This window comes from Moschus berezovskii, chromosome 15 (genome assembly GCF_049115385.1).
Source record: "Moschus berezovskii isolate FMDL1 chromosome 15, NW_MosBer_1.0, whole genome shotgun sequence".
Lineage (NCBI taxonomy): Eukaryota > Metazoa > Chordata > Mammalia > Artiodactyla > Moschidae > Moschus > Moschus berezovskii.
This window is the reverse complement of record NC_142474.1, coordinates 32,737,162-32,750,021: the sequence shown is the minus strand read 5'-3', so window position 1 is coordinate 32,750,021 and position 12,860 is coordinate 32,737,162. Positions and strand designations below refer to the sequence as shown.

The following is a 12,860-nucleotide window of genomic DNA, read 5'->3' as shown; positions in this document are numbered from 1 at the left end:
GCCAGACTGGATGAAGCACAAGCTGGAAATCAAGACTGCCAGGAGAAATGTCAATAACCTCAGATACACAGATGACACCACCTTTATGACAGAAAGCAAAGGGGTATTAAAGAGCTTCTTGATGAAAGTGAAAGAGGAGAGTGAAAAAGTTGGCTTAAAACTCAACATTCAAAAAACTAAGATCATGGCATCTGGTCCCACCAATTCATGGCAAATAGGTGAGGAAACAATGGACAGTGACAGATATTATTTTCTTGGGCTCCAAAATCACTGTGGATAGTGGCTGCAGCCATGAAATTAAAAAGACGCTTGCTCCTTGGAAGAAAAGCTATGACCAACCTAGACAGCATATTAAAAAGCAGAGACATTACTTTGCTGACAAAGGTCCCTACAGTCAAAGCTATGGTCTTTCCAGCAGTTATGTATGGATGTGAGAGTTGGACCATAAAGAAGGTTGAGCACCGAAGAATTGATGGTTTTAAACTGTGGTGTTAGAGAAGACTCTTGAGAGTCTCTTGGACAGCAAGGAGATCAAACCAGTTAATTCTAAAAGAAATCGGTCCTGAATATTCATTGGAAGGACTGATGCTGAAGCTGAAGCTCCAATACTTTGGCCACCTGATGTGAAGAGCCGAGTCATTAGAAAAGACCCTGATGCTGGAAAAGATTGAAGGCAGGAGGAGAAGGGGATGACAGAGGATGAGATGGTTGGATGGCATCACCAACTCGATGGATATGAGTTTGAGCGAGCTCCAGGAGTTGGTGATGGACAGGGAAGCCTGGCGTGCTGCAGTCCCTGAGATTGTAGAGTTGGACACAACTGAGCAACTGAACTGAGAGATGAGGAATTATAGTTTTTATTTTATCTACATGGGTAATAGCTAATTTTTGTAATGAACACATTTCATTACTTTTATAATGAAAGTTAGCGAAACAACTGAAAATTCTTAGTATTTTCATTAATTGACATTAAAAATATTTTTCATATGAAGCAACTATATAGTTTCTTAAATGATCTCTTTTTTTTTTTTTCTTAAAGAAATCCATATAAATAATGTAGCTTTCAAGATTTTATTCTTTGTAAGTAGGTAGTGAGATTTGGGACATAGAACACATCTTACCTGGACAATGAATGAAAGACCAGTTATATCTGCTGTCCTCCAGACACATGCTGGAATTGAGAAGAGGCTGTGGGTAGGAATTTCCTGTAGGGCCCTGAGAAGGCATCTTCACTGGTCCTTTATAGGAGCCCTCTATGCATTTCCCTTTTCCCGTATTGCTAGGATCAGTGCACCAGCCACAGCCTGGTTGCTCCAAGCAGTGACTACAGGTACAGTAGCCTGAACAATTTTCAGCTGTAAAAAAACATAAGTTACAATTTACTATCACATGTAGACTTAAATTCATTGTATATTTAAATTATCATTTTCTTTAACAGATGATTCAACTGTTAGTAATAATTCCTACTCTATTGTGATTGTTCAAATGATATAATAAAATTTTAAAGAGCCCAATATTTTGTCCAACCTATAATGGAGACTCCTCTCTTCTCTCGCAGTCCTAGGATATCAGAGGCAGAAGAGATTTAGAGACCATCTCCTGGAAAGCACTTACTTTATGAATTAGGAGATAAAGATGTGGAGACATTCCACAGATTGGGCAATATGATACTGAGATTCAGCAAGTTATTTCTGTACTCTGTGACCTATTCTACAACTGTTTACTTGTATCACTGTATTTGATTCTACATGCAGGTTCATATCAGGCAGTCTCTGGATGGACCTGAGCAGATGGTCAAGTCTGGTTTCATCCCTAGAAAGTTCAGAGGCTGACAGCACTGCCCTACACTCAGTGTTATCATCCACACTGCTTAGAGCTCACTTTTCACTCACGGGGGCAGCTGCTCATGGTATACCACTCCATACACTGGCCAAAAGGGAAGGAGGCCACGTAGGCATTGGAGTCCACGCACTGCTTCATGTTGCTGCACCACATGCACTCCGAGCTGCCGCTGGTACACTCCCCACAGGCTGTCCGCAAGGCACAAGGGGTCCGACACTGCTTGGCACTGTGGTTAGCTGGGAAGTAAACCCAAGAGAGACACTTAAAGCTCCCACCATGTCAGCTAAGGTCAAAGGCTTTGTAGTGTGGGTTGTGACCCACTAATGTGTTATGAAGTCAATTCAGTGGGTTACATTAAACGCAGAAGAAAACACAAAGTCTTAGGTCATCATGTACTGGATTGTCATGTATATTTATACACTTGGGGGGAAAAACTGTTTTTATTTTATTTTCAAAGAGAAGGACAGATATAAAGGAACAAGCTAATTGCTCATAGCTCATACTACTTCCTTCTGCTTTAAAAATCCTGCATTATCCTTTGCTTCATATGCTTGAAATCAATACTCCACCTGTGTTTTCATGAAAATTTCACAACACTTAATTATGCCTCCTACAGTTTCTCTTTCAATGAATGTCTAGTAATGCATAATGCAACCATGTACTTACCAGGCCTTTCACAGACACTACCATTGAGTGGATTGATGCAGGTTGCAGCCTTTAAGCCCCGAGTACTAGGTTCTGACAAGATCCCACAGAATCCAGCATCACTGGGCTCAGATGGCATCCACTGTAGTGAACTATTTGTGAACGGGGACATATCTTCCCAGCACCAATAGGACACATTGATCTTCCGAAGGCCAACCCATGGGGTTAAGGTGAGCTTGGACTGTAGGCAAAACAGACTATGAATATAATCAATGTCTTGACCAAAACTAGCTTCTAGATAAAAACTATTAAGTTACATGTATCCAAAGGACACAGGAAAACCTCCTTATCCCAAATCAGTCATGGTGGATTAGTGCAGACCTTTATTTTTATGTTACTTATCATTCCTGGCACTTTAATATGGCCATTTTACAAAGGATAGAAAAGACATCAAAGAAAAATGTCAGAGAAGACATCAGAATTTTCACAGAGATTAACAGCAAAGTAATAATCAAGTTCCTAAATTCCTATACTCTATGACAAATGCTATGAAGAGATAGCCACCCCCAAGCTGGTTGCAATGTCTATTCATACCTGAAATACCATATCAGTATGTATGAAACATTGGTTATATGCCTATTGTTATCTAAGCCTGTTTTGGGAGCTCTGGCTAGGTTAGATGACTGAAGTTTCCCACGTTCAGTTGGGGAGGCAGAGTGTATCGGCCGTCAATACATTTTATAGGGAATAATAGGTCAGTGAATTCCTGGGAATTCATTCCTAGGAAAGTCTGTCTCTTGCTCTACTGAAATGCCCTTCTTGTTGCAGTTTTAAAAAAAAAAATTTGCACAAAGCTTAGCCCAGAAATAAAAAATATTTTAAATTTTGCTAGTTACAGAACAGTATTTCCATTCTGGGGAGGAAAAAATAAACATGAATATTGTGTGCTCAGTCACTCAGTCATGTCCAACTCTTTGTGACCCCATGAACTGTAGCCCACCAGTCTCCTTTGTCCATGGGATTTTCCAGAAAGAATACTGGAGTGGGTTGCCATTTCCTTCTCCAGGGAAAATGCTTATTCAGAGACTTTAAAAACAGCAACACCACCACCACCCAGAAGTTGTTACTTTTAGCTGCAGTGAGTGATACTTACTTACTTATAGGGTTTGGTGCTGATCTCCCATAAGGCCCAGCTACAGCAGGTCCTTCCCACTCAGTCTGCACCAGTTACGCAAACTTACCTGCAGCTCACCCCTCAATCTCTGCATCTGTGATCAATGCACAGAGTCCAGCTTGTTCCTTCTGTCTTCAGGAGTTACCTCTTTCTATCTGTCAGTCTGCCTCTGTCCTAAGGGTTACAGCGCCCTTTCTTAATTTTCCAAACAAACCAGGGTTCTAAGTTTAGATTTATAGCTGTGGAAGCACATTACTTTAGTTGTCTCTCAACCGTCAATCTGATCACAAGACTATGAATTGTTGAAAGAGCACTGTCTTGTTAGTATCAGTTAACTGAGGGTAGGACCACTGTTCTAGGACTCTGGACTAAAAAACACAAAATGTCATTGTTGTATATCAACTACACGCTGCCCAAGATCAGTGGATGGACAGGAAGAGAACTTGGGGCCTTTCTGTGCTCAGAAACTCTTAATAAGAAGATGCCCTCTCCTTTTGGGCTGATCAGATCTAAGAAAGAGCCACAGATGTCCATTTTTTAGGATAATTAATATTAAATCATATTATACACTGTAATAATGCCTGAAACCCAGTTTAATTCAACTCACCTAATTAATAATGGCACCCGCCTCCCCCATCCCAGCAGAACCTAGTGATAAAACAGATATGAAATAATCTACAGATATCAAAGGATATGTGCATATGTCAACATGTTACTATTCAATATACACATAATTATTGATATGTAATTCAATGAAATATGACTAACAGAAATGTATTGGAAATTTCAAGATAAGAAAGAATATATAATATTAAAGGAAGAGAATTTGACAGTGCAGTTCTACAGTCTATTACACTGCACTTACTAGCACTCCTCCTCCTGCCAAGCACGTCACAGGTAAGCTGCAGTTATGCTCTTTGTGGAAAGGTGGATACTAGAAACTTGAGTTGCAAGGATTTAAACTCACCATGCTCTGTGATGACTGCATGATTCGCAGCTGCTTAAGGACAAATTCTACCTTCTTCTGAGTTGTAAGAGAAGCCAAAAAGGCATTGTGGTTCCTGCAGGACAATTTTGCATTGTCATAAGTCTCCTTGGCAGTAGTAATTTTCAAACATGAGTTTCCAACCAAATGCCAGCCAATGCCACAGATATTTTCTTTATTAAAGAGGGGAGAGAAAACAAAGACGTTTAGAAATCACATGAAACTACTTATATTACCACTTTGAACCACTGGAAATCTAAACGGTATTTTTGAGTTCAATTCTAGATACTTCATTTGGATGTGGTGAGTATATCAGACACATTACCAAGGATCAAATACAGAATAAAAAGAATTTTTAAAATGTTTATCAGTCTTATTTCCTGGACTTCAAGTGCATATGCTGAGGTCAATCTTCCCATGTCTTAGAGAAAAACATTTTTTTGACGACAGTGTTAAATTTATAAACCATCTTTTGAAGAACAATTAGAAACAAGACTAAAATCCTAAGTAAAAAGTAGAAAAATGAATATGCATTACTGAAAAGATGGGGTAGAAAACTGCAAGAACAGAAGTGAGTTGGTGAGTGAACAAGTCTACAAAAGACACACTGTTTTCACACTAAGTGGGAGGTAAACTCGTTACACAAAACATCCCAAAAGTGAGACGGAAAAAGTCTTTTGGGGAAGTAAGCCAAACCAGGGAAGTTTGCATCTGCTCTTGTGACCTCCCTGAGCCCAGAAAAAGAGCTGCTCATAAGTTATTCATGTTTCCTGGAAGACAGTGCATGAGCAAAGCAACTTCATTAGAACAACAGTACCCTGGAGATACCTTCAACAATGGGCATCAGCAGCCAGTGAGATGAAGGAAAAGTCACAGGAAAGGGACCATTTAAGAGCAGATAAAGACTAGCTCCTCAAAGTGTGGCATCAGTGTCATTGCTTGTTGACATGCAGATTCTAGGGCCCCACCACAAATCTGTGCCAGATTCTGGCTTCTCGCAAGATCCCCAGGTACTTTGCTGTGTACTCAAGTTTGTGATGTAATGAGGTAAAGAACAAGAAGTCCACTCCAGCAAGCTGAATCAAGTACTTCCAAAGGACATTCAAGAGGGGCCCAGTAGAGCCCAGCTACCCTATACTTCCATTGTACAGAGCCACAGCAGACCACCTCCTGGACTTCCTGGCTGAGCAAATATATCATCGAGTTTCAGCCATGGCTGGTTGGCTTCAGGCTCACAACTCATCATCCTGAACCTCAGAAGTGCTATAAATTGAGCTACCTGGGGCTGGGGTCATTTCAGGAAGTGCTGCTGACAAGGGCATCTCTCCTTTCCTTCTTGTCAGAAGGTGCTGACAACCTGATCCCAATGGTCAATAAGAAACACACTTCATAAAGTACCCAGCAGACTGGCCACTGAGACTGCTGCCTTCTACTCCCAGGTTACCACCGCAGAGTGGGGTGGGGACAACAGAGCAGGCTCAATGACATGGAGTCAAGCTGTGATTCGATTCTCCACAGCAGCAGATGATGCTTCATTTGCTTTCAAAGGATGGTAGAAGTAAATACCTAAGAACTATATTTCTGCTTTAAAAAATAACAACCACAATAACGCAGTGGGGGACGAATGGATAAAATGAGGTCTCCCCTTTTGCTGGGTTCAATCTAGGCTGCATAGTATTGACAGTGTGTGCGTCTGAAGTCTTTGGACCCATCCACATCAAGATGCCTTTGCAATGCCTACCAGGCAGGGCGATGCACTCCTGATTTCGGGGCTCCCACTGGCAGTTCTGGTCCAGGGCACAGCTCCTGCAGCTGGTCTTCTTGTTACAATAATACATTGGGTTATCCTTGGGGCAATGATCATACTTGAAAATGGAGATCTAGAATACAATGGACAAAAGCTTTTCTCTTATATCCACAGAGAGAACTCATAGTGAGGGCAACTAGGATAAAAACAACAAAGTCTAACTGAGGAAGCAAACTACAAACAAACAGATAAACAAATAAGATGTAGGTAAAGCAGCACTGCAGTGGAAACACTATAGTGAAACGTTCAAGGACATGCAAGGATCTGGCAAGGAAATAGTGTGTTCTCTTAAACACCATGTTTCAACTTATGCACCTATAAAATGTGAATGTTGAACATGTTGCTTTTTAAATCATCTCCTAAACAGTATTCAAATTTTATATGAGATGCTTTACAGACTGACAAAGAATGTCTTATAAACTGTCAAAAATTATAAAAGTTGAGTCATTCTATCTTTTTTTGCCTTATAATCTAATAAAAATCATAAATAATAGGCATAAATTAGGCTGAGTCAAAATATAACGTAAGACAAGGAGATTTTGCAAAGTCTATTATTTCCACAATTTATTTTGGCAGCTACACACCTGACTCACTTTCAGTCTCAAGTCCTAAACTGCTCCCCAACCTAGCATCAGTAGAGGGAGCACGCCATTACAAACTTCACGCCAAGAATCTAGCCCTTAGCCACAGCCATGCCTAGGGACTGGGGCATACTGAGAATAACAGTCTTGCCTTCTTCTAAAACACAAACATCAATCTTCCTGGATAGTAGAACCTTTGGAATTTGGACATATAGAGCATCTCTTACTAAAAGAAACTTGACCCAACAGTAAAATCCAAATCAACACCGAAGATTTCAAAAATAATTCTGGGCTAGTATTTATACCATACACACTAAAATCTATACCTAACCCCACTTGGGATTTTTCTATCCTCTGAAATCCCTGAGAAACTGACCTGGCCTTCTGTGCAGCTGTGGTTCATAGGCACACAATGGTCACTGCACCACTGGCAGCCATTGGTGTTGGCTGTGCAGCTGTAACAATCTGTGAGCTGGTCACATCTGTCATGGTCAAAAACTGTGAAGAGAAGGGAAACTCATCAACTGTGACAGCTTCTTTTCAGAAAAGTCACAGTCCCTTACAGCTGATGTTGAGCACAATATGACACTGACGCACAACAACAAAAAAGTAACAAGGATTGAAAGTAAAACGAGGAGTGAAACTGGCAGGAAAATATACCGGTGTGTTCAGGTTTAAATAGTATTTACAAATAAGGTTAAAATCATCTGCCTCCAATGCGGGAGACCCGGGTTTGATCCCTGGGTCGGGAAGATCCCCTGGAGAAGAAAACGGTAACCCACTCCAGTATTCTTGCCTGGAGAATCCCATGGACGGAGAAGCCTGGTAGGCTACAGTCCACGGGGTCGCAAAGAGTCAGACACGACTGAGCGACGGAACGGAAACAATATGAAGAAAAGCCATTTTGTACTCCACCCTCCCAACAGAAGTAAGATGGAATAATTCAACAATAAGGGAAATAGGTCTGGTTCTTTGAAGACTTTTCTTCCCAAGAAAGAAATCAACTAGCAATTCAATGAACACCAAGAGCTGCCCAGGAGCCAAACAAAGAAGTATAGGAGACCAAACCATTCCTTCTAGCTATAAAGGCAAGGCTGCTCTGGGTGCAGGAAGCAGGCAGCACACAGAACCCCAAAAAAGGCAATATACATATATGTAAGAAATTCTGGGTTACTACAGACCTGTTGATTTCCCAGTGACCCTAGATGGGTTAAGGTCAGCAATGAAAGAGAAGCTACACAACTTCTGCCTCATCTATTCAACCATTCGTGGACATGGCACATGGTAGAGTCCATGGACAAGAAAAGGCAGGGTGCACCCTCACAAAGATCCTAGCAACCTGCTCCTGAGGCTGTTCTTCCTGTCCTTGTTATCACTCCACGGCCTGAGCCCACACAGAAAGCAGAGTGAACCAGGAAGGTGACACTGGAGATGAGTTCATAATGAATCATCTAAGGAAATTAAATACTATTTCCTACAAACCTGCACATTTAATTTGAACTTTTTAACATATGGTTAAAAAATAACTACTTCACTGCTTTTATCCTTTTTAGGAGATGGTGACTAGCCCTAAAAAGTTCTGGTCATCTTGGTTCTCTAGCACTCACGAGACCACCAATGAACCTGGAAAGGTGACTGGAAGTTCTTACTGAGGATTTATGTTCAGTTTAATTTGGAACATTCCAGGAGAGTTGAAAAGCTGCCTCTGTCCATCATAACTCACATAGTAACTGCTATACCATGGTAACCCTAATAGTTAAGAAATTCAGTCAACATACTTTAAATAAACTGAAATGAAAAAATAATTTGCAGAGACATTTTTCTTACTTTTAAAAGACTTTCTCACATATGACTTCACTATGTTGTACTGTGCTATATGTCAGAAAAAAAAGGGTAATAAGAAGCTGAGTAGGTAAGGTGAACAAAACTTGGACAATACAAGGGGTGGTTCTAGAAGCAGGGATCACTGTTCATCTTCAGCAACTGCCTGCCTTGCTATCACTGCTGTGCTCAACTAGAGAGGTTAGAAAAGAATAATACTTTGCAAAGACAGTAACTCTACCTCTGTCTATTAGAACAATCTACTTCAACATAGCATTTCTGGATTGGCCCTCTTAATCTTATCCTTAACGTCAGAACTGCATAATTCAATATGGTACCCACTAACCACATGTAGTTTTTATTTTTTATTTCTTTTTGGCTGCCCAGCATGCAGAATCTTAGTTCCCAGTTCAGAGATGTAACCCGTGTCCCCTGCTGCAGAACAGCAGAGTCTTAATCACTGGATCGCCAGGGAAGTCACCACATGTACTTTTCAATTTAGTTAAAATATAAAAATTCATTTCTTCAGCCATACCAGTCTCATTCCAAGTGTTTGATAATCACAGGTAGCTAGCAGCTAACATATGGGGACAGTGCAGAAATAAACATCTAGGTTCTGAAGTTGGTAGAGAAGGGGATTCCCTGGTGGCTCAGATGGTAAAGAGTTTGCCTGCAATGTGGAAGATCCAGGTTCAATCCCTGGGTTGGGAAGATCCCCTGGAGAAGGAAATGACAACCCACTCCAGTATTCTTGCCCGGAAAATCCCATGGATGGAGGAGCCTGGCAGGCTACAGTCCATAGAGTTGTAAAAAGTTGGACACGACTGAGTGACTTCTCTTTCCTTTTCCTCTAGAGTAGGTATACAAAGTCTATGCAATGTTAAAAATGTTTTTTCTTCATCATTAGCAAACAGCAGACATGGCATGTTCCCATCCACTATAAAAATGTTTACAAACCAATTTTCAAACATCCATAAAGCAGTTGCCTATATTATTACTGGAATAATTTTGGATAATGAACACTGAAAGTTCACATAGGATAAGTGCCTTCACAATTGAGATAAAATAAGATTTCAAATTAACTACATTTTAAGAAGAGAAAAAAAAAACATACTTCTTTTAGAAAAACATTCTGACTTTATCTTTTCTTGTGCTTCAGGTGCCAGCTCCCAGGAGACACACTGAGATGACCCTGTGTCCCACACACACCGGACACCAGGTCCTGCTGCGAGACAAGCAGCTTCACTCTGGTGTGCTTCACACTGTTCCGATGTGAATACTAGGATGTCACTGAGGAGGAGACTATTAAAACCACCAAATACATACATGGTTCTAGAAGGAAAAAAAAAAAGGAGAGAAAAAGAGTTTACTGGAAACCTACATAAACAAATGCATGATATACTTTTTATAATCTTTAGACAAACCTCACATATCAAAAGTCCTGTAAAAAGTTACCTTTCAAGATCTCAAAAATCACTCTTTTATCTTACCTCCCAAATTCCACCTTTTCACAATGGCCTGTGACTACTCAGAACAGTTACAATAACCTATCTATTCTTCTGGTTGCTAGCACAGATAAAGGCTCTCTAATCAAAACTGTGTAATGAAAACAGACCAATAAGAAAGAGATGAGTGCATACAGAAATTTAATGCACAGTATAAGCTGTATTCTACTCAGTGGGACAGATGATTTCCCTTCCAACTCTGATATGCCATAATCTGCCAGGAAGTTTAGTACTAACCCACAATGAGGTATCAAGCGATTCATTCTCATTGTGTCTCAATCTTCCCCAAATCAACAGAGGACTAAAATTAAAGCATAAAGATTCTGTGGCTGCATTTTTACTGTATCTGAAAACTGACATATTTCAGTAACCAAAAATGAACACCAGGTTTAATTTTTAACTTCATATCAGCTTACTTAGTATCACATTATGTAGTCTGAATTCAACTAGTCAATTTATTGCTTAAACCAAATAAGCACCATCTGCCTCCCAGTACAGCAGGTATTCTTAGCAATCCTGAATACTTCTGGTCACATCGGCCATGTGAGGGTTGGCAGAGTCCTTCAAAGAGGCTTGGAGCAATGAACTGGAAAGAACAGCTGCATCTGCAGCAGTCTCAGTGCCCCCAGCCCACGCATCTTCCTGCCTCCCTCAAAAACCACAAGAACAACTAATGAAGCACAGCTGGCCCAATGCTGATGCTCAATTAAGGGAACCACCATTCAAAACATGTGAATATCATGTGAATCAAAGTTTCTCCTTAGCTAAATTACTTCACAAAATTAAACTACCCATTACAGCAGAAATTAACACAACACTGTAAATCAACTATACTACAGTAAGAAAAATGTTGAAAAAAATATTAAAATAGCCATGTTTTTTATTTCCTACATGACTTCCTTATCATGCCCTGCTCCCTCCAACCCTATGCATACACACAGAAACATACAGGCTCAAAAACTCCATTGGGATTATACAAAAATCAACACATTATAACTTAGGCAAGCCATTTCCAATTTTGACTCATGGTTAAACTACATCTTATGGTAAATTGTCAACTTCTCTGAGTTCATATAAAACCTCCAAATATTTTGATAGAAAATCCACTTATTTGCTAATTATCATTATGGTACTAATACCTTCCGTTTAGCAAATGCCTATTACGTGCCAAGTCCTATGCTAGGAAAATATAATAAAGATGAAAAGAGCTGAGGCCAGGCACCCACAGGTAAGATGATAACAAAATGGACTGACTGTTTTTCAGATGAAAAGCATCAACAGGCATTTACTAGAAAACTTTAAGGGTTTTCCTTACTGAGGCAATACATATTACAATTTAAGATAACACCTCAAATTATAATATAAAAAATCCTTCCACTTTAATCTATATTTATCAAATGTTTCTACTATAAAACCATATTTATTGCTACGTTTCAACTGTTTACTTTGTGAAAGATGTCCCTTTTTCCAGTGTTTAAGTTTTATTCTTCCTTCACATCTCCAAGATAGGTTGTTTTCTTTTTTTTTTTAATTTTTATTATTTTAACAGCAAAACATTTTCTATTGGGGTATAGCAAATTAACAATGTTGTGATAGTTTCAGGTGATAGGTTGCTTTCTTATCTTCCCTCATCCAAGGTCAATTACCTCATCTAACTTGCATTACGACAAAAGAAAATTTAAAAACGAAGGGAATCCTAACATAATATACATAGGCATTATAGCATTTAAATAGTTTCAGGACTGGTTAAGGCGAAGAATTTTAAAAGATGAAGTAAACAACAGTAATCACAACAGAAACAAAAATGAGAAAATTAACAACATGATCAGACTATTTTAACAAATAAAAATAAGGTACAAGTCACACAGCCACTTTGGAGCTCCTTTATAAAACAGATGCTTTTCCAAGGGCAGATTTATGAAGAGCTCTGTGAGTTTGGGCCAGATACTTCCAAATGATACAATGAAACACAGGGCAGACTTCAGATAATACAAAGACTTAACCTGTATGAACCACCAGAATCTCCCACCTCTGTTGCCATAATCAAGCTTTTTTTGAAGTGCCCTCTTTTTAAAAATCTTTCTTCACCACTCAGACAAAAGACAAGAAATGCAACAACCAAAGCACCACAAATGACAGCAAATGACAGAGGCTGTAAGACAGTAACTGCACACAACTTTTGTTGTCCGATGCACTCAGACAACACCAAAGACAGCTTACTTCTAAAACCACATCAACAAACATGGCATTCAGTTCAGTTCAGTTCAGTCGCTCAGTCGTGTCCGACTCTCCGCAACCCCATGAATCACAGCACGCCAGGCCTCCCTGTCCATCACCAACTCCCAGAGTTCACTCAAACTCATGTCCACAGAGTCGGTGATGATTAGAAGTAATTCAAATTCACATCAAATATTTTAAATATAAATCAGGAAATCCATACCTAACATAATTCTGTGAAAAACAAATGGGATAAAGTAATCCTGCAAATAGTATGTAAGTT

The 12,860-nt window shown here is 39.7% G+C and overlaps 1 protein-coding gene across 2 annotated transcripts in view; it reads right to left on the bottom strand.

Annotated features, from left to right (window-relative positions):
• The window catches only part of ATRN (attractin), a 201,269-nt gene that overhangs the window by 90,727 nt on the left and 97,682 nt on the right, over positions 1-12,860 (bottom strand). For both annotated transcript variants that reach the window (XM_055432398.2, XM_055432403.2), the window contains exons 12-18: positions 9,970-10,187; positions 7,411-7,532; positions 6,388-6,526; positions 4,629-4,819; positions 2,509-2,728; positions 1,893-2,078; positions 1,122-1,355 (exon numbers count right to left, since the gene is read on the bottom strand). In XM_055432398.2, the coding sequence (XP_055288373.2) occupies positions 1,122-1,355; positions 1,893-2,078; positions 2,509-2,728; positions 4,629-4,819; positions 6,388-6,526; positions 7,411-7,532; positions 9,970-10,187 (1,310 nt within the window). The remainder of the gene's footprint in view (positions 1-1,121; positions 1,356-1,892; positions 2,079-2,508; positions 2,729-4,628; positions 4,820-6,387; positions 6,527-7,410; positions 7,533-9,969; positions 10,188-12,860) is intronic.